This window comes from Somniosus microcephalus, unplaced genomic scaffold, assembly GCF_052327205.1.
Source record: "Somniosus microcephalus isolate GS21.2 unplaced genomic scaffold, FLI_Smic_1.0 unresolved_chr7, whole genome shotgun sequence".
Lineage (NCBI taxonomy): Eukaryota > Metazoa > Chordata > Chondrichthyes > Squaliformes > Somniosidae > Somniosus > Somniosus microcephalus.
Window position 1 is genome coordinate 9866892 of NW_028225185.1, and position 26516 is coordinate 9893407.

Consider the following 26516-nt stretch of genomic DNA (forward strand, 5'->3'; position numbering starts at 1 on the left):
GGGGTAATATACCAGCATGGATTGAGAATTGGTTAACAGACAGAAAACAAAGAGTAGGGATAAACAGGTCTTTTTCAGGATGGCAGGCTGTGACTAGTGGGGTACCGCAAGGATCGGTGCTTGGGCCCCAGCTATTCACAATCTATATCTATGATTTGGATGAGGGGACTAAATGTAACATTTCCAAATTTGCTGATGATACAAAGCTAGGTGGCAGTGTCAGTTGTGAAGAGGATGTGAAGAGGCTTCAAGGGGATCTCGACAGGCTCAGTGAGTGGGCGAGATCATAGCAGATGGAATATAATGTGGATAAATGTGAAGTTATCCACTTTGGTAGAAAAAACAGAAAGGCAGAGTATTTCCTAAATGGTGAGCGATTGGGGAATGCAGATGCTCAAAGGGACCTGGGTGTCCTTGTACATGAGTCACTGAAAGTGAATGTGCAGGTGCAGCAAGCCATTAGGAAGGCAAATGGTATGCTGGCCTTCATTACAAGAGGATTTGAGTACAGGAGTAAAGAAGTCTTACTCCAATTATATAGGGCCTTGGTGAGACCACACCTGGAGTACTGTGTACAATTTTGGTCTCCTTACCTAAGGAAGGATATACTTGCCATAGAGGGAGTGCAACGAAGGTTCACGAGATTGATTCCTGGGATGGCGGGACTGTCGTATGAGAAGAGATTGAGTAAACTAGGCCTGTATTCTCTTGAATTCAGAAGAATGAGAGGGGATCTCATTGAAGCAGACAAAATTATTACAGGGCTTGATAGGGTGGATGCTGGGAGAATGTTTCCCTTGGCTGGGGAGTCTAGAACCAGGGGCCACAGCCTCAGGATAAAGGGTAGGCCATTCAGGACTGAGAGGAGAAGACATTTCTTCACTCAGAGGGTGGTGAATCTTTGGAATTCTCTGCCCCAGAGGGCTGTGGAGGCTCAGTCATTGGGTATATTCAAAACAGAAGTCGATAGATTTCTGACTAGTAAGGGCATCAAGGGATATGGCGATCGGGCCGGTGAATGGCGTTGAGGTCAATGATCTCATTGAATGGCGAAGCAGGCTCGAGGGGCCAAATGGCCGACTCCTGCTCCTGTTTCTTACGCGGCTCGGTGTTGAATTTTGTCTAATAACGCTCCTGTGAAGCGCCATGGGACGTTTTACTGCGTTAAAGGCGCTATATAAATGGCAAGTTGTGCAGAGAGACCTTTGGACCCCCATGGATGTGTTCAATGGTTTTGACAGAGTAAATAAGGAGAAACTGTTTCCAGTGGCAGGAGGGTCGGTAACCAGAGGACACAGATTGAAGATAATCGGCAAAAGAACCAGAGGGGAGATGAGGAAACAATTTTTTATGCAGCGAGTTGTTGTGATCTGGAATGCGCTGCCTGAAAGGGCGGCATTTATTGCCCATCCCTAAACTGTTGGACCCCAGTCCGTGCTGTGCAAATGCCAGTGTCTGGTGGTGTTTAAGAAGATAAGAAATAGGAGCTGGAGTCGGCCATTCGGCCCTTCGAGCCTGCTCCGCCATTCAATGAGCTCATAGCTGATCTTCTACCTCATCTCCACTTTCCTGCACTATCCCCATATCCCTTGATTCCCCGAGAGTCCAAAAATCTCTCGATCTCGGCCTTGAATATACTCAACGACTGAGCCTCCACAGCCCTCTGGGGTAGAGAATTCCAAAGATTCACCACCCTCTGAGTGAAGAAATTTCTCCTCATCTCAGTCCTAAATGGCCAACCCTTTATCCTGTGACTGTGACCCCTGTTTCTAGACTCTCCAGCCAGGGGAAACATTTTCCCAGCATTAACCCTGTCAAGCTCCTTACGAATGTTATATGTTTCAATTAGATCACCTCTCATTCTTCTAAACTCTAAGGAATATAGTCTACTCCATCTCTCCTCATAGGGCAATCCCCTCATCCCAGTGAACCTTCGCTGCACTCCCTCTAAGGAAAGTATGTCTTTCCTTAGGTAAGGAGACCAGAACTATACACAATACTCCAGGTGTGGCCTCACCAATGCCCTGTATACTTGTAGTAAGACTTCTTTACTCTTATACTCTAATTCCTTTGTAACAAAAGCTAACATTGACATAAATCTTGTGTTTCATGTGGAAATGACTTATGAAATAATACTGGGCGGCCTGCTGGTGGCGCTGTCCAGGGAGAGTATAAATACTCAGGCATGGGCCCAGCTTGCTCAGGACATTCTTTAACAGGAACTAGTGAAGGACACAACTAGATCTCCATGTTGAAAAACAGTTGATTAAAGCCTTGTTTAATACTCAGACTAAGTGCCTAGTAGTTTTCTGTTAAAGAATGTCCTGAGCAAGCTGGGCCCATGCCCGAGTATTTATACACTCCCTGCACAGCACCACCAGCAGGCCGCCCAGTATTATTTCATAAGTCATTTCAACATGAATGACAAGATTCATGTCAAACACACCATTTGCTTTCCTAATTGCTTGCTGTACCTGCATGTTAACCTTCTGTGATTCATGTACAAGGACACCCAGGTCCCTCTGAGTGCAAACATTTCCCAGTCTCTCACCATTCCAAAAACGACACCTCAAAAAAGTACTTCATTGGCTGTGAAGCGCTTAGGGCGTCCTGAGATCGTGAAAGGCGCTGGAGAAATGCAAGTCTTTTTTTTAATTAGATGATTATCAATAGAATTATTGCCCCTAGTAATCAAAGGGAAGCAATTGCAAAAGTAAATGTGGGTCCCTTACAGGCTGAGACGGGAGAAATTAGAATGGTGAATAAGGAAATGGCAGAGAAATTAAACAAATACTGTCTTCACGGAAGACGACGCAAAAAAACCTCCTGGAAATAGTGGCCAACCATGGGTCTAGCGAGAATGAGGAACTGAAAGAAATTAGCATTAGTAAAAAAAAATAGTACTGGAGAAATGAATGGGACTGAAAGCCGATAAATCCCCTGGACCTGATGAGCTACATCCTGGGGTTTTGAAAGAGTTGGCTATAGGGATAGCGGATGCATTGGTTGTCATTTTCCAAAATTCCATTGATTCTAGAACGGTTCCCGCGGATTGGAAGGTAGCAAATGTAACCCCACTATTTAAGAAAGGAGGGAGAGAGAAAACGGGGAACTACAGACCAGTTAGCCTGACATCAGTAGTAGGGAAAATGCTAGAATCTATTATTAAGGACATGGTAACAGGGCACTTGGAAAATAATAATAGGATTGGGCAGAGTCAACACGGATTTATGAAAGGGAAATCGTGTTTGACAAATCTGTTAGAGTTTTTTGAGGTTGTAACTAGCAGAATAGATAAGGGGGAACCAGTAGATGTGGTGTATTTGGATTTTCAGAAGGCATTCGATAAGGTGCCACACAAGAGGTTATTAAAAAAAGATTAGGGCTCATGGGATTGGGGGTAATATACTAGCATGGACTGAGGATTGGTTACTGGACAGGAAACAGAGAGTAGGGATAAACGGGTCATTTTCGGGTTGGCAGGCTGTAACTAGTGGGGAGCACGGTGGCATAGTGGTTAGCACTGTTGCCTCACAGTGCCAGGGACCCGGGTTCGAATCCGGCCTCGGGTGACTGTCTGTGTGGAGTTTGCACATTCTCCCCGTGTTTGCGTGGGTTTCCTCCGGGTGCTCCGGTTTCCTCCCACAGTCCAAAGATGTGCGGGTTAGGTTGATTGGCTATGATAAATTGACCCTTAGTGTTAGGGGGATTAAATACGTGGGGTTACGGGGATAGGGTGGGATATGTGTTGGTGTAGGGGTTACGGGGATCGGGTGGGATATGTGTCGGTGCAGGCTCGATGGGCCGAAATGGCCTCTATCTGCACTGTGGTGATTCTGTGAACCACAAGGATCAGTGCTTGGGCCTCAGCTATTCACAATCTACATCAATGATTTGGATGAGGGGACCAAAGGTAATGTATCCAAGTTTGCTGATGATACAAAGCTGGGTGGGAACGTAAGTTCTGAGGAGGATGCAAGGAGGCTTCAAGAGGATATAGACAGGCTAAGTGAGTGGGCAAGAACATGGCAAATGGAATATAATGTGGAGAAATGTGAAGTTATCCACTTTGATAGGAAAAATAAAAAAGCAGAGTGTTTTTTAAATGGTGAGAGATTGGGAAATGTTGGTGTTCAGAGGGACCTGGGTGTCCTTGTACACGAATCACTGAAAGTTAACATGCAGGTACAGCAAGCAATTAGGAAAGCAAATGGTATGTTGGTCTTTATTACAAGAGGATTTGAGTATAAGAGTAAAGACGTCTTACTACAATTATATAGGGCCCTGGTGAGACCACACCTGGAGTATTGTGTACAGTTTTGGTCTCCTTACCTAAGGAAAGATATACTTGCCATAGAGGGAGTGCAACGAAGGTTCACCAGGCTGGTTCCTGGGATGGGGGGATTGTCCTATGAGGAGAGATTGAGTAGACTAGGCCTATATTCTCTAGAGTTTAGAAGAATGAGAGGTGATCTCATTGAAACATACAAAATTCTTACAGGGATTGACAGGGTCGATGCAGAGAGGATGTTTCCCCTGGCTGGGGAGTCTAGAACCAGGGGTCACAGTCTCAGAATAAGGGGTCGGCCATTTAGGACTGAGAGGAGGAGAAATTTCTTCACTCAGAGGGCGGTGAATCTTTGGAATTCTCTACCCCAGAGGGCTGTGGAGGCTCAGTCATTGAGTATATTCAAGACAGAGATCGATAGATTTTTGGATATTAAGGGAATCAAGGGATATGGGGATTGTGTGAAAAAGTGGAGATGAGGTAGAAGATCAGCCATGATCTCATGGAATGGTGGAGCAGGCTCGAGGGGCCGAATGGCCGACTCCTGCTCCTATTTCTTATGTACTTACATATGGCCCTGCATGTGCCACATTCTGGAACAGTTAGCTGTGATGTTGTTTGGTCCAGTCCTTTGCCCTGGAATACCAACCAGTATTCTGTTCTGAGTACTGGTGAGGGCGATGGTTCCTCTGGGGAGTGCAGCCAGAGTCAAGTCCATGGCACCACGGGTGGCTCAGCTGCACGGGGGGGGGGTGGGGGGAGGGAAAAGCAATAGTGGTAGGGGATTCGATAGTAAGGGGAGCAGACAGGCGTTTCGGTGGCCGTAGACGTGACTCCAGGATGGTATCTTACCTCCCTGGTGCCAGGGTCAAGGGTGTCACTGAGCAGCTGCAGGACACTCTGAGGGGGGAGGGAGAACAGCCAGAGGTCATTGTCCATATCGGTACCAACGACGTAGGAAGGAATAGGGATGAGGTCCTGCAGGCAGAGTTTAGGGAGCTAGGAGAGAGATTAATAAGCAGGACCTCAAAGGTAGTAATCTCCAGATTACTCCCGGTGCCACATGCTAGTGAGTACAGGAATAGGAGGATAGAACAGATGAATGTGTGGCTGGAGAGATGGTGCAGGAGGGAGGGATTTAGATTCCTGAGGCATTGGGACTGTTTCTGGGGAAGATGGGACCTGTACAGGTTACACCTCAACAGAGCCGGGACCAATATTCTCGCGGGGAGGTTTGCTAGTGCTGTTGGGGAGGGTTTAAACTAGCTTGGCAGGGGGATGGGCACCAGCATATAGGAGTAGAAAAGAGGAATAAGGTGCATAAAAGAGTGTGTTGGATAGTACTAGAGAAGATAGTACAAGAGGCGGTAGTGGTACCATATTAGATAGGAGCAGACTAAGAAAGACTACAAAAAATTAAAAATGGGTTTAGAATGCATGTACGTAAACGCACAAAGTGTGGTGATTAAGGTTGGTGAGCAACAAGCACAATTAGCCATGTGGCAATATGATGTGGCAATAACGGAAATGTGGCTTAAAAACGGTGAGGACTGGGCACTTAATATTCAAGGGTACAAGGTGTTCAGAAAAGATAGGGAAGGAAAAAAGGGAGGTGGGATGGCAGTGCTGATTAAGGAAGACATTGTAGTGTTGGAAAGGAAGGATGTTCTTGAGGGGACAAAGACAGAATCCATTTGGTTAGAGTTGAGGAGCAAAAAGTGTATGATAACGCTATTGGGGGTATTCTATAGGTCTCCAAATAGTGAGAGGGAGGTAGAGGGGCAAATCTGCAGGGAAATCACAGAGATATGCAAGAGCTATAGAGTGGTGATATTGGGGGACTTTAATTAACCAAATATCGATTGGGATAATGTTAGGGTAAAGGGAAAGGAGGGGGAGGCATTTCTGAAATGTGTTCAGGAGAATTTCCTTGACCAATATGTTCTTGGCCCAACTAGGAAGGAGGCATTGCTGGATCTGGTGCTGGGGAATGAGGTGGGCCAGGTCGACCAAGTGTCTGTGGGAGAACACTTGGGTACGAGTGATCACCGTATCATAAGATTTAGACTAGCAATGGAGAGGAGCAAGGAACAGCCTAGAGTGGAACTTCTAAACTGGAATAGGGCTAACTTCAATGGGATGCGAAAGGATCTCGCCAGGGTAAAATGGAACCAAAGACTGACAGGAAAAACTGTAACAGAACAATGGGTGATCTTTAAGGAGGAGATGTTCCAAGTACAGGCTAGGTATATTCCAACAAGAGGGAAGGGTAAGGGAACCAAAGCAAGGGCTCCTTGCACGACGAGGGAGATTGAGAAGATGATGAAACAAAAAAAGAGGGTGTATGATGCATGTCAGGTGAATTCTTCAAGGGAGAACCAGACCAAAATACAATAAATTGAGAGGGGATGTGAAGATGAAAATAAGATTGGCAAAGAGAGAATATGAGAGTAGAATGGTGGTTAACATAAAAGGGAACCCAAAAATCTTCTACCGGCATGTAAACAGTAAGCGGGTAGTAAGAGGCGAGGTGGGGCCTATTAGAGACAAAGAAGGTGATATATGCTTAGAGGCACAGGGCAAGGCTAGAATACTCAACGAGTACTTTGTATCGGTGTTTACTAAGGAGGTGAATGCTGACAAAATATCGGTAGAAGTGGAAAAGGCAGAAGCAATGGAAGGGGTGAAAACTGATAGACAGGATGTACTAGAAAGACTGGGTATGCTTAGAGTGGACAAGTCGCCTGGTCCAGGCGGCTTGCATCCCAGGTTGCTAAGGGAATTGGGGGAGGAGATAGTGGGACTCCCACTCGTCGGGTTTCAGTCCCGCCTCCATCAACTTCTGGCCAACCCACGCTATGTTCCTTTGATTGACCTTGTTAAGCCCGCCCAGCGGGCTCAGCAGGCCAATTAAGGGACAGCCGGTTACAGAGAACGTCAGCGTATGACGGTTCATCTGTTGAATTCAAGACCTCATCAAACCTCTTTCTTCTGTAGAAATGAGATGGTTGTTGCATTGGAGAATGCAGCGGCCGTCTGTCATCTCTGCCGCGGATGTGCGCGACTCCTCGTATACCCACCGACTGAAGCCTTTTTCTAACACTTTCCACTCACCTCACATACTCACCTCTCCACACTTGCACCTATCACTTAACTCCGCAGCGCACTTTTGCACCCCTCCGGCCCCCGCAGACCCACTGCTCACCTCGGTGACCCTGGCGGGGTTCGGAGCCTTCGGAAAGCCCGCACATGTGTGGGCAAAATGGGGGTAATCCTCTTATCTGCCTGTTAACTACCTGTTAACAGGCAGTTAAGTGGCTGTAAGCCCCTTCCCGCCTCCAAGGAGACGGAACCCGGCGCGGGTCGGCTACCTGCCTCCTGGCAAGATGGCACGGAGGCGGGTTGGGCACCCGCCCCCAAATTCTGCCATTTTCCCGGCAATCCCGCCTCCAAACCTGCCTCCCCAAGGCTGGCAAGATCGCGCCCTATGACTCTATGACTGGGGACACTGAGGTTGCTAAGAAAGATAGACTTGCATTCATACAGCGCCTCTCATGAACTCAGGTCGTCCCAAAGCACTTTACCACCAATGAAGCACTTTCGACGTGTGGTCACTATTGTAATGTAGGAAACGCGGCAGCCAATTTGTGCACAGCAAGCTCCCACAAACAGCAATGTGACAATGACCAGATCATCTGTTTTAGGTGTATGCCGATAAAAAGAGATAAACTTGAAGAGATTTTCATACTGAACGCAAAGTCGATTCGTGCCCTGATCGGTGAAGGACTGTGAATATTAATTGCATTCTACATAAAAATCAGTCAACACTTTCAAGTCCTGGGGCCAACATTGATCCCTCAATCAACATCAGTTTTTAAACATAGAAACATAGAAGATAGGAGCAGGAGTCGGCCATTCGGCCCCTCGAGCCCACTCCACCATTCAATGAGATCATGGCTGATCAGCCAAACTCAGTACCCGGTCCCTGCTTTCTCCCCATCTCCCTTGATCCCTTTAGCCTTAAGAAATATATCCAACTCTTTCTTGAATATACTTAATGAGCTGGCCTCCACCGCCAGATCTGGTCATTATCACATTGCTGTTTGTGGGAGCTTGCTGTGCGCAATTTGGCTGCCACGTTTCCTACATTACAACAGTGAGCACACTTCAAAAAAAGTACTTCATTGGCTGTAAAGCGCTTTGGGACGTCCGGTGGTCGTGAAAGGCGCTGGAGAAATGCGAGTCTTTTTTTAAAAAAATAAGATGATTATCAATAGAATTATTGCTAGCAATCAAAATAGCACAAAAATTAATTGATGATCTATTTTACGTTCATAGAATCATTGAATCATCGAATATTATAGAATCATGGAATAGTACAGCACAGAAGGAGGCCATTCGGCCCATCGAGTCTGCGCCGGCTCTCTCAAAGACCAATCCCGTTAGTCCCACTCCCCCGCTCTTTCCCCATATCCCGGCAAATTTTTTCTCCTTCACGTATTGATCTAATTCCCTTTTGAAGGCAGTAGCCTCCATAGAAACATAGAAGATAGGAGCAGGAGTAGGCCATTCGGCCCCTCGAGCCTGCTCCGCCATTTAATGAGATCATGGCTGATCATCCAAATTCAGTACCCTGTCCCTGCCTTCTCCCCATACCCCTTGATCCCTTTAGCCTTAAGAAATATATCTAACTCCTTCTTGAACATATTTAATGAATTGGCCTCCACTGCCTTCTGTGGCAGAGAATTCCACAGGTTCACCACTCTCTGGGTGAAGAAATTCCTCCTCATCTCTGTCCTAAATGGCTTACCCCTTATCCTTAGACTGTGACCCCTGGTTCTGGACTCCCCCGGCTATCGGGAACATCCTTCCTGCATCTAGTCTGTCCAGTCCTGTCAGAATTTTATAATTCCACCGCCCTATCAGGCAGCGCATTCCAAATCCTAACCACTCGCTGCATAAAAAAGTTTTTCCTCCTGTCGCCTTTTGTTCGTTTGCCAATCACCTCCAACCTGTGCCCTCTGGTTCTCGACCCTTCAGCCACCGTTTCTCTTTATCTAAACCCTTCTCTTGCTTTTAAACACCTTCGAACAAATCCTCTCTTAACAGGGCTTTAGCATTTTTTTTAAAATCTGCATTTAAGTTCCCTTTCCCACGTCGGATCCAACAAAGGGCCCTCAAGCTGCTCCCTGACCCCTTTAACTGCACGCTCCTCCCCTTTAACAAGGAGGCTCAAATTTCCAGTCAAACAAGTTTGTGCATTGCAGGAAGTAGAGACCGAAAATAAACTGAGGGACGATTAGAAACGACTGCATCTCGGCTGCCTTTTTGATGGGGAAATGTATTTTATTTTGCCAGATGTTTTTTTAACCAGTAAATGTTACAACAAGGCTGGTTAAGTGTACTTTAAGTGAATTTAAAGTTCCTGCAAGCGGATTAAGGTAGAATTTTTTTTTTTAATGTCTTATCCTTGATTTGATACATGACTTGCATGAGTGAGTTTTTGCATTGAACGAGCTCCCCTGTATTCTGGAAATTGCACGGATTTCCCCGTCAATATCCTGTCGATTCCATTCTCACCTGAAACCAGGTGAGAATTGGTGGGGATTACGTCATTGTACCCGGCCTAACCCCTCCTCCCCCTCACCCCCCCACCCCCCCCATCGTAATTGGCAGCTCAGCCAGCCAATCAGAAGGGGCTTCTGTCAATGGAGTCCCTCCATTGGTCAAGGAGTCTATTGGCACTCAGCTGGCAAGATCCACACGTGGGAGAGTTCCTCAAGGTGATATGGCAAATGTCCAAACAAGGCTGAATATTAGCTCAAGGAGGGGTGGGACCTGATAGAGATCTTTAAAAATTATGAAAGGTTTCGAAAGGGCAGACGTAAAGATGTTTGAAACTAGGAGCAGGAGTAGGCCATTCGGCCCCTCGAGCCTGCTCCGCTATTCAGTGCGATCATGGCTGATCATCCAAATTCAGTACCCTGTCAAATTCAAATTCAAATTCAAATTCAAATCGCTTTATTGGCATGATAAGGTACATCTTATGTTGCCAAAGCATCAAAATACATTTATGGTTGAACACATAAACGCAGTTCTATTCCCTGCTTTCTCCCCATATCCCTTGACCCCTTTAGCCTTAAGAAATATATTTAACTCCTTCTTGAATATACTTAATGAGTTGGCCTCAACTGCCTTCTGTGGTAGAGAATTCCACAGGTTCACCACTCTCTGGGTGAAGAAATTCCTCCTCATCTCAGTCCTAAATGGCTTACCCCTTATCCTTAGACTGTGACCCCTGGTTTTGGACTCCCCGGCCATCGGGAACATCCTTCCTGCATCTAGTCTGTCCAGTCCTGTTAGAATTTTATAAGTTTCAATGAGATCCCCTCTCATTCTTCTAAACTCCAGCGAGTATAAGCCCAATCGACCCAATCTCTCCTCATACGTCATTCCTGCCATCCCAGGTATCAGTCAAATTGAATATAATTATGGTCACAAAAATGCTTCCCCTGTATTAACATACAAACATCCCCCCCACTAACCCTAACCCGCTTGTGGGGGGGGGGGGAATCTAAAACTGGGGGCCATATTCAAGAAGGAGTTAGATATATTTCTTAAGGCTAAAGGGATCAAGGGATATGGGGAGAAGGCAGGGACTGGGTACTGAGTTGGATGATCAGCCATGATCTCATTGAATGGCGGAACAAGCTCGAGGGGCCGAATGGCCGACTCCTGCTCCTATCTTCTATGTTTCTATGTTAATACAGGGGAAGCATTTTTGTGACCATAATTAATATTCAATTTGATTATTTTTGCAATTAATGAGTGTGTTTGAATTACTTTAATATTAAATTGTTCTATTCTGTCCATCGCCCTGTTTATTGGGACTAAACTCACCCCCAGTGTCAACTGTCACTCCAGCTCCTCCCTTACTGACATCCTTACCTGAGGAAGGATGTTCTTGCCATGGAGGGAGTGCAGCGAAGATTCACCAGGCTGATGTCTGGGATGGCAGGAATGACGTATGAGGAGAGATTGGGTCGATTGGGCTTATACTCGCTGGAGTTTAGAAGAATGAGAGGGAATCTCATTGAAACGTTTAAATTCTAACAGGACTAGACAGACTAGATGCAGGAAGGATGTTCCCGATGGCGGGGGAGTCCAGAACCAGGGGTCACAGTCTAAGGATAAGGGGTAAGCCATTTAGGACAGAGATGAGGAGGAATTTCTTCACCCAGAGAGTGGTGAACCTGTGGAATTCTCTACCACACAAGGCAGTGATGGCCAATTCATTAAATATATTCAAGAAGGAGTTAGATATATTTCTTAAGGCTAAAGAGATCAAGGGATATGGGGAGAAGGCAGGGACAGGGTACTGAATTTGGATGATCAGCCATGATCTCATTGAATGGCGGAGCAGGCTCGAGGGGCCGAATGGCCTACTCCTATCTTCTATGTTTCTGTGTTTCTATAAATATAAACAAAGACTTGCATTTCTGCTGTGCTTTTCACAAGCACCGGATGGAATTTTGCGCTCTGGAGTGGGGCTTGAACCCACGATCTTCTGAATCACTAAGGCGCCGTAGAAATGCAAGTTGTTGTTAGGCAAATTGGCGACCATGTCTTCCTGACATTACAACAGTGACTGCACCTCATTGGCTGTGAAGCCCTTTGGGACGTCGCTATATAAATGCAAGACCTTTTCCTTGACTTCACGAGCCAGCTTGTCGTGGCTCGAGTTTTTAAAAAATTAATTTATGGGATCTGGGCATCGCTGGCAAGGCCAGCATTTATTGCCCATCCCTAATTGCCCCTTGAGCCGCCGCCTTGAACCGCTGCAGTCCGTGTGGTGAAGGTGCTCCCACACAGTGATGTTAGGGAGGGAGTTCCTGGATTTTGACCCAGCGACGATGAAGGAATGGCCGATATATTTCCAAGTCAGGGTGGTGTGTGACTTGGAGGGGAGCTTGTTCCCGTGCGCCTGCTGCCCTTGTCCTTCTAGGTGGAAGAGGTGGCGGGTTTGGGAGGTGCTGCCGAAGAAGCCTTGGCGAGTTGCTGCAGTGCATCTTGTAGATGGTACACACTGCAGCCACGGTGCGCCGGTGGTGGAGGGAGCGAATGTTTAAGGTGGTGGATGGGGTTGCCGATCAAGCGGGCTGCTTTGTCCTGGATGGTGTCGAGCTTCTCAAGTGTTGTTGGAGCTGCACTCATCCAGGCAAGTGGAGAGTATTCCATCACACTCCTGACTTGTGCCTTGTAGATGGTGGAAAGGCTTTGGGGAGTCAGGAGGCGAGACACTCGCCACAGAATACCCAGCCTCTGACCTGTTCTTGTTGCCACAGTATTTATGTGGCTGGTCCAGTTAAGTTTCTGGTCAATGGTGACCCCCAGGATGTTGATGGGGGGGGATTCGGTGATGGTAATGCCGTTGAATGTCAAGGGGCGGTGGTTAGACTCTCGCTTGTTGGAGATAGTCATTGCCTGGCACTTGTGTGGCACGAATGTTACCTGCCACTTATCAGCCAAGTCTGAACGTCATCCAGTTCTTCCGTTGCTGAGGTGACGGGAGACTTTGGGATGAGCGTGGGCTTTGAGAATTTCCTGCTTTACCAGTTAAACGAGCTGCACCTCAGGGCTAAGGGGCCAATCTCTATTAGAACACATTCACTGAACTCTCCATAATCCCTTTGGTGCCCTACCTACTATTGGAATGCAGTGAAGGAGTCTCCCCATAGTACAGCTACTGGAATATGTTGCAGCTAATTCAAAGTCCCTCATTAAATCCCGGGAATCACTTTCTGCAGTGAGAAACCTCTTTTTGTGTCTGTGTTCTCTCTTGAAAGCTAGGGGTATAGAATCCTTGTACCTAAAATCCTTGCATTTATACAGCAACAAGTTTCACGACATCCCAAAGCACTTTACAGCCAATGAAGTACTTTTTTTGAAGTGTGGTCACTGTTGTAATGTAGGAAACGCGGCAGCTCAATTTGCGCACAGCAAGATCCCACAAACAGCAATGACCGGATCATCTGTTTTAGTGATGTTGGCCCAGGTCACCTGCTCTTCTTCACATAGTGACCCTGGGATCTTTTACGCCCACCTGAGAGGGCAGACGGGGCCTCGGTTTAACGTCTCATCTGAAAGACGGCGCCTCCGACAGTGCGGCGCTCCCTCAGTACCGCCCCTCCGACAGTGCGGCACTCCCTCAGTACTGCCCCTCCAACAGTGCGGTGCTCCCTCAGTACCGCCCCTCCGACAGTGCAGCGCTTCCCTCAGTACCGCCCCCTCAGTACCGCCCCTCCGACAGTGCGGCGCTCCCTCAGTACTGCCCCTCCGCCAGTGCGGCGCTCCCTCAGTACCGCCCCTCCGACAGTGCGGCGCTCCCTCAGTACCGCCCCTCCGACAGTGCGGCGCTCCCTCAGTACCGCCCCTCCGACAGTGCGGCGCTCCCTCAGTACCACCGCTCCGACAGTGCGGCGCTCCCTCAGTACCGCCCTTCCGACAGTGCGGCGCTCCCTCAGTACCGCCCCTCCGACAGTGCGGCGCTCCCTCAGTACCGCCTCTCCGACAGTGCGGCGCTCTCTCAGTACCGCCCCTCCGACAGTGCGGCGCTCCCTCAGTACCGCCCCTCCGACAGTGCGGCGCCCCCTCAGTACCGCCCCTCCGACAGTGCGGCGCTCCCTCAGTACCGCCCCTCTGACAGTGCGGCACTCCCTCAGTCCTGCCCCTCCGACAGTGCGGCGCTCCCTCAGTACTGCCCCTCCGACAGTGCGGCGCTCCCTCAGTACTGCCCCTCCAACAGTGCGGCACTCCCTCACTACTGCCCCTCCCACAGTGCAGCGCTCCCTCAGTATAGCCGCTCCGACAGTGCGGCGCTCCCTCAGTACTGCCCCTCCGACAGTGCGGCGCTCCCTCAGTACAGCCCCTCCGACAGTGCGGCGCTCCCTCAGTACCGCCCCTCCGACAGTGCGGCGCTCCCTCAGTACCGCCCCGCCGACAGTGCGGCGCTTCCTCAGTACCGCCCCTGCGACAGTGCGGCGCTCCCTCAGTACCGCCCTTCCGACAGTGCGGTGCTCCCTCAGTCCTGCCCCTCCGACAGTGCGTCGCTCCCTCAGTACTGCCCCTCCGACAGTGCGTCGCTCCCTCAGTACTGCCCCTCCAACAGTGCGGCGCTCCCTCAGTACTGCCCCTCCCACAGTGCAGCGCTCCCTCAGTACTGCCCCTCCGACAGTGCGGCGCTCCCTCAGTACTGCCCCTCCGACAGTGCGGCGCTCCCTCAGTACTGCCCCTCCGACAGTGCGGCGCTCCCTCAGTACTGCCCCTCCGACAGTGCGGCGCTCCCTCAGTACTGCCCCTCCCACAGTGCAGCGCTCCCTCAGTATAGCCGCTCCGACAGTGCGGCGCTCCCTCAGTACCGCCCCTCCGACAGTGCGGCGCTCCCTCAGTACTGCCCCTCCGACAGTGCGGCGCTCCCTCTGTACTGCACTGCGGATGTCCAGCCTGGATTATGAGCTCCAGTCCCCGGAGTGGGACTTGAACCCACAATCTCCTGACTCAGAGGCGAGAGTGCTGCCCACTGAGCCACGGCTGACACTGCTCAGGGCCTTCACTCACTTCAGCCGTGTAAGACTATTAGCTCACCGGTTTAAACCAATCTTGTCCCACTCTCACTTGGCGATCTCGCTCAATTATGAAAGGGGTTCGATAGGGTAGACGTGGAGACGATGTTTTTGCTTGTGGGGGAGACCAGAACTAGGGGCCATCAATATAAGACAGTCACTAATAAATCCAATCGGGAATTCAGGAGAAACTCCTTTACCTAGAGAGTGGTGAGAATGTGGAACTCGCTACCACAGGGAGTGGTTGAGGCGAATAGTATAGATGCATTTAAGGGGAAGCTAGATAAACACATGAGGGAGAAAGGAATAGAAGGATATGCTGATAGGGTGAGATGAAGAGGGGTGGGAGGAGGCTGGTGTGGAGCAGAAACACCGGCACGGACCAGTTGGGCCGAATGGCCTGTTTTCTGTGCTGTGAATTGGATGTGATTCTATGTCAATGCCATTCTTGCCATTGCAGGAGCTGCCCGATATGTCTGCCTTCCTGCCCACCGTCCAGGATGATTCCCAGAGTTTGGCCGACCAGGAAGAGTTGTCGGAGATCGCAGCCGAGGAGCCGAGCGACCCAGGTGGTCGCCGGAGTTCCGGATCCTCGGAGGATGGCGAGACGCCCCTCCTTCACACCAGCAGCACGCTGGAATACCCCGGCGACAACCAGCGTTCGGTTTCCGGGGAAAGCGACATCGAAATGGTGACCCTGGCGGCCAGTAGACCGGAGGTGGAGGCGTCGGAGGCTGATGCCCACGGAGAGGACGATCCAGAAGCCGTTGGTCTCGACCGGGACCAGGCAGCGGGTGCCGCCGTGCCAGAGAAAGAGGGCGAGCCTGTTGGCGCGGTGCCCCTCGTCTTCGACCCCAGCGTCCGTGTGCTGGCTCCCCACCCCGCCGTGCCGACGGCGGAGTGGTCGCCGCTGCGGGACGAGGATCCGGCGTGGGCCGACAGCGGCAAGCCCTCGGGAAACGGCACCATCCTCGAGCACCGACCCTTCCTGGTGAGCCCCGGCAGCCACTGCCAGCGGCCGCCCGCGAGGAACTACGCGCCACCGGACGCGGAGTGGCCGGACGAGGACGAGGAGGCGCGCGGCCAGAAAAGTCCGCGGTGCCCCCGCTGCACCCGGACCAACCTCAAGGCCATGGCGGCGCTGGCGGGGTCACTGATCATCTACCCCTGCTTCCTGTACGGGGCCTACGTCTTCCTACCCTTTGATGTCCCTCTGATGCCCAACCTCAGCGCCCGGATTGTCTACACCCTCAGATGCAGCATCTTTGCAACCGTTCCCATCCTGTTGGGTAAGGTGGCCTCTATCTTGCATGAGATGCGTTTGTCGAGGGGCTGTGGGGGGAGGGGGTTGGGAGTTTGGCAGGTGGGGGGGGGTGGAGGGGAGTGTGAAGAGACCAAGGCTCAGAATTTTGTTTTATTCATTCACCGAATGTGGGCGTCGCTGGCAAGGCCGGCATTTATTGCCCCATCCCTAATCGCCCTCGAGAAGGTGGTGGTGAGCCGCCTTCTTGAACCGCTGCAGTCCGTGTGGTGAAGGTGCTCCCACAGTGCTGTTAGGGAGGGAGTTCCAGGATTTTGACCCAGCGACGATGAAGGATCGGCCGATATATATCCAAGTCAGGGTGGTGTGTGTGACTTGGAGGGGAACTTGGAGGTGGTGGTGTTCCTGTGCGCCTGCTGCCCATGTCCTTCTAGGTGGAAGAGGTGGCGGGTTTGGGAGGTGCTGCCGAAGAAGCCTTGGCGAGTTGCTGCAGTGCATCTTGTAGATGGTACACACTGCAGCCACGGTGCGCCGGTGGTGGAGGGAGTGAATGTTTAAGGTGGTGGATGGGGTGCCAATCAAGCGGGCTGCTTTGTCCTGGATGGTGTCGAGCTTCTTGTGTGTTGTTGGAGCTGCACTCATCCAGGCAAGTGGAGAGTATTCCATCACACTCCTGACTTGTGCCTTGTAGATGGTGGAAAGGTGGGAGACAGGAGGTGAGACACTCGTCGCAGGATACCTAGCCTCTAACCTGCTCTTGTTGCCACTGTATTTATGTGGCTTGTCCAGTTCAGTTTCTGGTTAATGGTGACCCCCCAGGATGTTGATAGTGGGGGATTCGGCGATGGTAATGCCATTGAATGTCAAGGGGAGGTGGTTAGACTCTCGCTTGTTGGAGATAGTCATTGCCTGGTCATTTCAGAGGGCCGTTAAGAGTCAACCACATTGCTGTTGGTCTGGAGTCACATATACCCGGCCAGGCCGGGGTAAAGACAGTAGATTTCCTTCCCTAAAGGACATTAGTGAACCAGATGGGTTTTTACGACAATCCGGTAGTTTTATGGTCATTATTACTGATGCTAGCTTTTTATGCCAGATTTATTTAATTGAATTTAAATTCCCCAGCTGCCGTGGTGGGATGTAAACTCACGTCTCTGGATCGTTAGTCCAGGCCTCTGGATTACTGGTCCAGTAACATAACCACTATGTGACTTTACCCTGAACGCGGGACACAACAGCAACTTGCATTTGTCTAGCGCTTTAAAGTCCCAAGGCGCTTCACAGGATCGTTAATCAGACAAAATTTGACAGCGAGCCACATAAGGAGATGTTAGGACAGGTGACCAAAAGCTTGGTCGAAGAGGTGGGTTTTAAGGAGCGTCTTAAAGGAGGAGAGAGAGGCGGAGAGGTTTAGGGAGGGAATTCCAGAACTCTGGGCCCAGGCGGCTGAAGGCACGGCCGCCAATGGTGGAGCGATGGAAATCGGGGGATGCACAAGAGGCCAGAATTGGAGGAGCGCAGAGATCTGGGAGGGTTATAGGGCTGGAGGAGGTTACAGAGATAGGGAAGGGCAAGGAGGGAGTTGAACACAAGGATGAGAATTTTAAATTTGAGGCGTTGCTTAACCGGGAGCCAATGTAGGTCAGCGAGGACAGCGGGGTGATGGGAGAACATTAAGAGAAGAGAAGGTAAATTGGTGGTGTTACAGTAGCATAGTAGTTATGTTACTGGAACTAATGATCTGGAGATAGTTCAAATCCCTCCACGGAATTTGGTGGGGAATTTAAATTCAATTAAATAAATCTGGACTAAAAAGCTAGTGTCAGTAATCTGCCGTCCTTACCTGGTCTGGCTTATATGTGAGTCCAGACCCACAGCAAAGTGGTTGGCTCTTAACTGCCCTCGTGAAGGGGTTTTTACTATCCCGGATCAGGCGTATTTCTCAGACATTCACTTTCAACTAAAGTTTGAGGTAGCCGAATCCTAAAGACGCTTAATTGGGCCTAAAGGTCCGGGCTATCTCTCCCTAAAGGAAAGGAACAACCCGAGAATGTTACCGCCCTCCAGATAGCGCTTTTAATAAGTTTAGCTAGACTGTAACGTCCCGGATATTATGAGGGTCCGGAGAACTCCTTCAGAATTCTGTAACTCTTCACCAAAGAGTGTACAGAGATTGAGTTCACGAGTTATTGATACAGAAGACTTGTGAGACAATTCTAAAAATATATAGAGATTTATTAAAAGAACCGACATGCAATTTACAGTTGGTGAATCAGTCAATCGCAATGTTAACAGTTCTAAAAAGAGAAAAAATACGATCTTATTATTAACAGAGAATCTTACTTTTAAATCTTAACTTTGCTACAGTATTACAGTTCTTAAAGTTTTCTATACAGGATATCCATCAATATCAAATACCTTTGATCCCCGAGGTACAAAGAGTTGAAGACCACAGGGCCGCCTCTGCAGCCAAGAATCGCTTTTCCCGATTAAAGCGAGTCTGATATCCCATTTGAGACTTCAATATTTATACCCTTTTTCAGTGGTATTTCCATTAAAGTTTCTGCTGATGCAAGTTAATTATCCCTATTCATCTTTCTGCCAACCTCTGCAATTCTTACTGCTACATCAGCTTGTAATATTCCAGACTCTTGTCTCATCCCCAGGTGTTGACCAAATATAAACGGTGTGAAGGTCAAGTGTTCCTTATCTTATGTGCCATCTTTACGAAGTTTAAATTAAAACACCTTAATCCAGTATGGACCATTGTTTTTTCCCAAAAGGACAGCTTGTCGGAGCCATGCCCCTTCTGTTTCATTGAAACTTATAAAATTCTTACAGGACTAGACAGACTAGATGCAGGAAGGATGTTCCCGATGGTCGGGGAGTCCAGAACCAGGGGTCACAGTCTAAGGATAAGGGGTAAGCCATTTAGGACAGAGATGAGGAGGAATTTCTTCACCGAGAGAGTGGTGAACCTGTGGAATTCTCTACCACAGAAGGCAGTTGAGGCCAATTCATTAAATATATTCAAGAAGGAGTTGGATATATTTCTTAAGGCTAAAGGGATCAAGGGATATGGGGAGAAGGCAGGGACAGGGTACTGAATTTGGATGATCAGCCATGATCTCATTAAATGGCGGAGCAGGCTCGAGGGGCCGAATGGCCGACTCCTGCTCCTATCTTCTATGTTTCTATGTTTAATAAGGTTATTTATTCAGGGTCAACAGCTGTCTTGTCTCAATAGCCAGAATTCTTTCATAGCTATTTCATAGTTAGGTTTCTAAATTTCCAAACCCAGTTTGTCATGTTTTAGTAAGACCAGAATCCTTTCATAAGATAGTGTATTTTTCTGAATAGGCTACATGGCTTATTCATTCACACTCTGAAGTGGGCCTAGCGATCCCCTCGGTTGTATCAAACCCGCTAACCTGGAACTCCCTCGCTGACAGCTCTGTGGGAGCACCTTCGCCACACGGGACTGCAGCGGTTCAAGAAGGCGACTCACCGCCACCTTCTCGAGGGGGCAACTAGGGACGGGTGATAAATGCCGGCCTTGCCAGCGACGCCCGCATCCCATGAACGAATGAACAGGAAACTCACGGATCAGCTCCCGTGCTGACCCATCTCCACACCTCTTTTTTGGCAAGCGTTGGGTTTGAGAATTGGCATTGGCTCCATGAACCAGTGCTTGGATGCCTCAGCTCGCTCGCTCTCGGACGCCCTTGGCCGACGTGACACCCGGTTTCACCCGCGTTCCCCATCTTTCTTCCCCCCCCCGGCAGGTATCATCGTCTACGGCTTGGCGAGGCTGTGCTCTTCCTCCGTCGACCCCTTCGGAGCGAGGAAGGAGGAAGTGGAGATCCACCTGCGCTTCGTGACGGACTCCATCCACCTCTTTGTCCTCTTCTTTGTCAACCTCATCGTGCTCTCCACGTACATCCCGCACGAGACGCTCAAGCTGCTCCCGCTCCTCACCGCGTTCTTCGCCCTGGCGAGGTGAGTGTTCCGGGGCGACGCTCCCTTACCTTCTTCCCTCCTCCTCCTCCTCCTCTCTCACTGAGGTCCAGCTCTTGTTGGGTGTGGCTTATTATCCAGATCCAATCCAGTGATCTCGCACATTTACGTCTCTGCCAGAAACAAGTGATCAGGAGCGAGGCTCCTCCTTCTGTCCTCGGATCCCCGGCTTTTTTCTAACGCAGCACAACCAGGGATAGAACTTGGCAGCAGACACCTAACCACGTGCTGTCCCTGCCCTGGGAGTGTTTGATGGGACAGTGTAGAGGGAGCTTTACTCTGTATCTAACCCGTGCTGTACCTGCCCTGGGAGTGTTTGATGGGACAGTGTAGAGGGAGCTTTACTTTGTATTTACCCCGTGCTGTACCTGCCCTGGGAGTGTTTGATGGGACAGTGTAGAGGGAGCTTTACTCTGTATCTAACCCGTGCTGTACCTGCCCTGGGAGTGTTTGATGGGGACAGTGTAGAGGGAGCTTTACTCTGTATCTAATCCGTGCTGTACCTGCCCTGGGAGTGTTTGATGGGACAGCGTAGAGGGAGCTTTACTCTGTATCTAACCCGTGCTGTACCTGCCCTGGGAGTGTTTGATGGGACAGCGTAGAGGGAGCTTTACTCTGTATCTAATCCGTGCTGTACCTGCCCTGGGAGTGTTTGATGGGACAGTGTAGAGGGAGCTTTACTCTGTATCTAACCCGTGCTGTACCTGCCCTGGGAGTGTTTGATGGGACAGTGTAGAGGGAGCTTTACTCTGTATCTAATCCGTGCTGTACCTGCCCTGGGAGTGTTTGATGGGACAGTGTAGAGGAAGCTTTACTCTGTATCTAACCCGTGCTGTACCTGCCCTGGGAGTGTTGATGGGACAGTGTAGAGGGAGCTTTACTCTATATCTAACCCGTGCTGTACCTGCCCTGGGAGTGTTTGATGGGACAGTGTAGAGGGAGCTTTACTCTGTATCTAACCCGTGCTGTACCTGCCCTGGGAGTGTTTGATGGGACAGTGTAGAGGGAGCTTTACTCTGTATCTAACCCGTGCTGTACCTGCCCTGGGAGTGTTGATGGGACAGTGTAGAGGGAGCTTTACTCTGTATCTAACCCGTGCTGTACCTGCCCTGGGAGTGTTTGATGGGGATAGTGTAGAGGGAGCTTTACTCTGTATCTAACCCGTGCTGTACCTGCCTTGGGAGTGTTTGATGGGACATTGTAGAGGGAGCTTTACTCTGTATCTAACCCGTGCTGTACCTGCCCTGGGAGTGTTTGATGGGACATTGTAGAGGGAGCTTTACTCTGTATCTAACCCGTGCTGTACCTGCCCTGGGAGTGTTTGATGGGGACAGTGTAGAGGGAGCTTTACTCTGTATCTAACCCGTGCTGTACCTGCCCTGGGAGTGTTTGATGGGGACAGTGCAGAGGGAGCTTTACTCTGTATCTAACCCGTGCTGTACCTGCCCTGGGAGTGTTTGATGGGGACAGTGTAGAGGGAGCTTTACTCTGTATCTAACCCGTGCTGTACCTGCCCTGGGAGTGTTTGATGGGACAGTGTAGAGGGAGCTTTACTCTGTATCTAACCCGTGCTGTACCTGCCCTGGGAGTGTTTGATGGGGACAGTGCAGAGGGAGCTTTACTCTGTATCTAACCCGTGCTGTACCTGCCCTGGGAGTGTTTGATGGGACAGTGTAGAGTGAGCTTTACTCTGTATCTAACCCGTGCTGTACCTGCCCTGGGAGTGTTTGATGGGACAGTGTAGAGGGAGCTTTACTCTGTATCTAACCCGTGCTGTACCTGCCCTGGGAGTGTTTGATGGGGACAGTGTAGAGGGAGCTTTACTCTGTATCTAACCCGTGCTGTACCTGCCCTGGGAGTGTTTGATGGGACAGTGTAGAGTGAGCTTTACTCTGTATCTAACCCGTGCTGTACCTGCCCTGGGAGTGTTGATGGGACAGTGTAGAGGGAGCTTTACTCTGTATCTAACCCGTGCTGTACCTGCCCTGGGAGTGTTTGATGGGGATAGTGTAGAGGGAGCTTTACTCTGTACCTAACCCATGCTGTACCTGCCCTGGGAGTGTTTGATGGGGATAGTGTAGAGGGAGCTTTACTCTGTACCTAACCCGTGCTGTACCTGCCCTGGGAGTGTTTGATGGGACAGTGTAGAGGAAGCTTTACTCTGTATCTAACCCCGTGCTGTACCTGCCCTGGGAGTGTTTGATGGGACAGTGTAGAGTGAGCTTTACTCTGTATCTAACCCATGCTGTACCTGCCCTGGGAGTGTTTGATGAGACAGTGTAGAGGGAGCTTTACTCTGTATCTAACCCGTGCTGTACCTGCCCTGGGAGTGTTTGATGGGACAGTGTGTATTCCTGAAATGGGAGCCTTCCTTTCCCAGCACTGACATTCCTGGTGTTTGGGGGCACATCATTCCCGACAGTAAATGGGAATTAAACTCCGGATCAGATACTGGCTAGGTGCTTGGAATTACTAATTGATCACCATTGGCACATTTCACCGAGTCTGTAGCACGGGTCTGATCATCCTCTCTACGTCTACCCTATCGGACCACTTCATAAATTTAAAGACCTCTATCGGGTCACCCCTCAGCCAAGACTTGCATATCTACAGCGCCTTTCATGACCACCGGACGTCCCAAAGCGCTTTACAGCCAATGAAGTACATTTTTGAAGTGTGGTCACTGTTGTAATGTGGGAAACGTGGCAGCTCAATTTGTGCACAGCAAGCTCCCACAAACAGCAATGTGATAAATGACCAGATCATCTGTTTTAGTGATGTTGGTTGAGGGATAAATGTTGGCCCTCAGTACTGCCCCTCTGACAGTGCAGCACTCCCTCAGTACCGCCCCTCCGACAGTGCGGCGCTCCGCGCTCCCTCAGTACTGCCCCTCCGACAGTGCGGCGCTCCCTCAGTAGCGCCCCTCCGACAGTGCGGCGCTCCCTCAGTACTGCCCCTCCGACAGTGCGGCGCTCCCTCAGTACTGCCCCTCCGACAGTGCGGCGCTCCCTCAGTACTGCCCCTCCGACAGTGCGGCGCTCCCTCAGTACTGCCCCTCCGACAGTGCGGCGCTCCCTCAGTACTGCCTCCGACAGTGCAGCGCTCCCTCAGTACTGCCCCTCCGACAGTGCGGCGCTCCCTCAGTACCGCCCCTCCAACAGTGCGGCGCTCCCTCAGTACTGCCCCTCCGACAGTGCGGCGCTCCCTCAGTACTGCCCCTCCGACAGTGCAGCGCTCCCTCAGTACTGCCCCTCCGACAGTGCTGCGCTCCCTCAGTACTGCCCCTCCGACAGTGCAGCGCTCCCTCAGTACTGCCCCTCCGACAGTGCAGCGCTCCCTCAGTACTGCCCCTCCGACAGTGTCGGTTTAGATTTGGTGCTCAAGTCTCTGGAGTGGGCTTGAACATTTGAACACGGTAGAACAGAATGTGCGCGCTCGTGTACGCGGTTTTTTTTTTGTCGCGTCGGGAATGTGTAGTCGCTTGTTGTGCACAGATTAACGGCCCCCTCTTCGCTCTCCGCCGACCCTCCGCAGGTTGATTTACTGGCTGACCTTCGCGATCAGCAGCACGTTCCGAGGCTTCGGTTACGGCCTAACTTTCTTCCCCATCCTCGGCCTCCTCGTCTGCAACCTCTGCTACATGTTTCTCCTGGCCCCGGACAAGATGTTTGCTACCGCAGCCAGCGAGGCCCAAGAGGAGGAGAAGGGCGCGAGCCCACGCCAGAGATTCTGGGGTTGAGGGGCGATCCTCCGAGAATGGACTCTTGTTGCCATGGTTACCGACAACCTGCCGACTTTAAGACTTATTGTACAGCTTAACTACTGATTTATTTGAATTTTTTCTACTGTCTATTTGTAATTCCAATCCAATTTCCGATTGAGTTTGTATTAATTTTCTTAATACCTCACTGGCGAAACATTTACTACAGTTCACCCGGAGGTCAAACTATGAATAAATTAAACTGCATCGGAGGTCAAACTATGAATAAATTAAACTGCATGGGAGGTATCTGTCTTTATTTATTTTCCCTCCCAACAAATGATTTACTTACATGGCTGCAGTTAAACATAAAAAATAGGAGCAAGAGTCAGCCATTCGGCCCCTCGAGCCTACTCCGCCATTCAATGAGATCATGGCTGATCTTCTGCCTCAACTCCGCTGAAAGTAAGCATGCAGGTGCAGCAGGCGGTTAAGAAGGCAAATGGTATGTTGGCCTTCGTAGCGAGAGGGTTCGAGTACAGGAACAAGGATGTCTTGCTGCAGTTGTACAGGGCCTTGGTGAGACCACACCTTGAGTATTGTGTGCAGTTTTGGTCGCCTTATCTGAGGAAGGATGTTCTTGCCATGGAGGGAGTGCAGCGAAGATTCACCAGACTGATACCTGGGAGGGCAGGAATGATGTATGAGGAGAGATTGGATCAATTGGGCTTATACTCGCTGGAGTTTAGAAGAATGAGAGAGGATCTCATCGAAACTTATAAAATTCTAACAGGACTGGACAGACTAGATGCAGGAAGGATGTTCCCGATGGCCGGGGAGTCCAGAACCAGGGGTCACAGACTAAGGATAAGGGGTAAGCCATTTAGGACAGAGATGAGGAGGAATTTCTTCACCCAGAGAGTGGGGAACCTGTGGAATTCTCTACCACAGAAGGCAGTGGAGGCCAATTCATTAAATATATTCAAGAAGGAGTTGGATATTATATTTCTTAAGGCTAAAGGGATCAAAGGATATGGGGAGAAAGCAGGAACAGGGTACTGAACTTGGATGATCAGCCATGATCTCATTGAATGGCGGAGCAGGCTCGAGGGGCCGAATGGCCGACTCCTGCTCCTGTTTTCTATGTTTCTATGTTTCCATTCACCAGCCCTATCACCATATCCCTTGATGGCCTTAATAGTCAGAAATCTATCGACTCCTGTCTCGACTCTCGACTGAGCCTCCACAGCCCTCTGGGGCAAAGAATTCCAAAGATTCACCACCCTCTGTGTGAAGAAATTTCTTCTCTCAGTCCTGAATGGCCGACCCTTTATCCTGAGGCTGTGGCCCCTGGTTCTAGACTCCCCAGCCAAGGGAAACATTCTCCCAGCGTCCACCCTATCAAGCCCTGTAATAATTTTGTATGCTTCAATGAGATCCCCTCTCATTCTTCTGAATTCAGTAGAATACAGGCCTAGTTTACTCAATCTCTTCTCATACGACAGTCCCGCCATCCCAGGAATCAATCTCGTGAGCCTTCGTCGCACCCCCTCTATGGCAAGTATATCCTTCCTTAGGTAAGGAGACCAAAATTGTACACAGTACTCCAGGTGTGGTCTCACCAAGGCCCTATATAATTGGAGTAAGACTTCTTTACTCCTGTAAAGATTGACTTGCATTCATATAGCGCCTTTCACGGCCACCGGACGTCCCGAAGCCCTTTACAGCCAATGGAGTACTTTATTTGAAGTGTTGTAATGTGAGAAACATGGCAGACAATTTGCGCACAGCAAGCTCCCACAAACAGCAACGAGATAAATGACAGCAACTACAGGCCAGTCGGTTTAACCTCGGTCGTGGGGAAGCTTTTGGAAACGATAATCTGGGAGAAAGCTAACAGTCACTTGGACAAGTGCGGATTAATTAAGGGAAGCCAGCACGGATTTGTTAAAGGCAGATCGTGTTTAACTAACTTGATGGAGTTTTTCGATGAGGTAACGGAGAGGGTTGATGAGGGCAATGCGGTTGACGTAGTGTACATGGATTTCCAAAAGGCGTTTGATGAAGTGCCACATAATAGGCTTGCCAGCAAAGTTGAAGCCCGGGAATAAAAGGGACAGTGACAGCATGGATACGGAATTGGCTAAGTGACAGGAAACAGAGAGCAGTGGTGAACGGTTGTTTTTCGGACTGGAGGAAGGTATACAGTGGTGTTCCCCAGGGGTCGGTTCTAGGACCACTGCTTTTCTTGATATATATTAATGACTTGGATGTGGGTGTACAGGGCACAATTTCAAAATTTGCAGATGACACAAAACTTGGAAGTATAGTGAACAGTGAGGAGGAGAGTGATAGACTTCAGGAAGACATAGACAGGCTGGTGGAATGAAATTTAACGCAGAAAAGTGCGAAGTGATACATTTTGGTAGGAAGAATGAACAGGCAATATAAACTAAAGGGTACAATCCTAAAGAGGGTGCATGGACAGAGAGACCTGGGGGTATGTGTGCACAAATCGTTGATGGTGGCAGGGCAGGTTGAGAAAGTGGTTAAAAAAGCTTACAGGATCCTGGGCTCCATAAATAGAGGCATAGAGTACAAACGCAAGGAAGTTATAATAAACCTTCA

General features: G+C 49.8%; 1 protein-coding gene across 1 annotated transcript; it reads left to right on the plus strand.

Annotated features, from left to right (window-relative positions):
- Positions 1-9528: 9528 nt before the first annotated feature.
- Positions 9529-24193, plus strand: LOC147086502 (transmembrane protein 79-like). Its single transcript, XM_085978591.1, has 4 exons — positions 9529-9729; positions 15371-16199; positions 19957-20170; positions 23723-24193. The coding sequence occupies exons 2-4, from the start codon at positions 15383-15385 to the stop codon at positions 23925-23927; spliced, it is 1236 nt and encodes a 411-aa protein (XP_085834717.1). The 5' UTR covers positions 9529-9729; positions 15371-15382; the 3' UTR covers positions 23928-24193.
- Positions 24194-26516: the final 2323 nt, after the last annotated feature.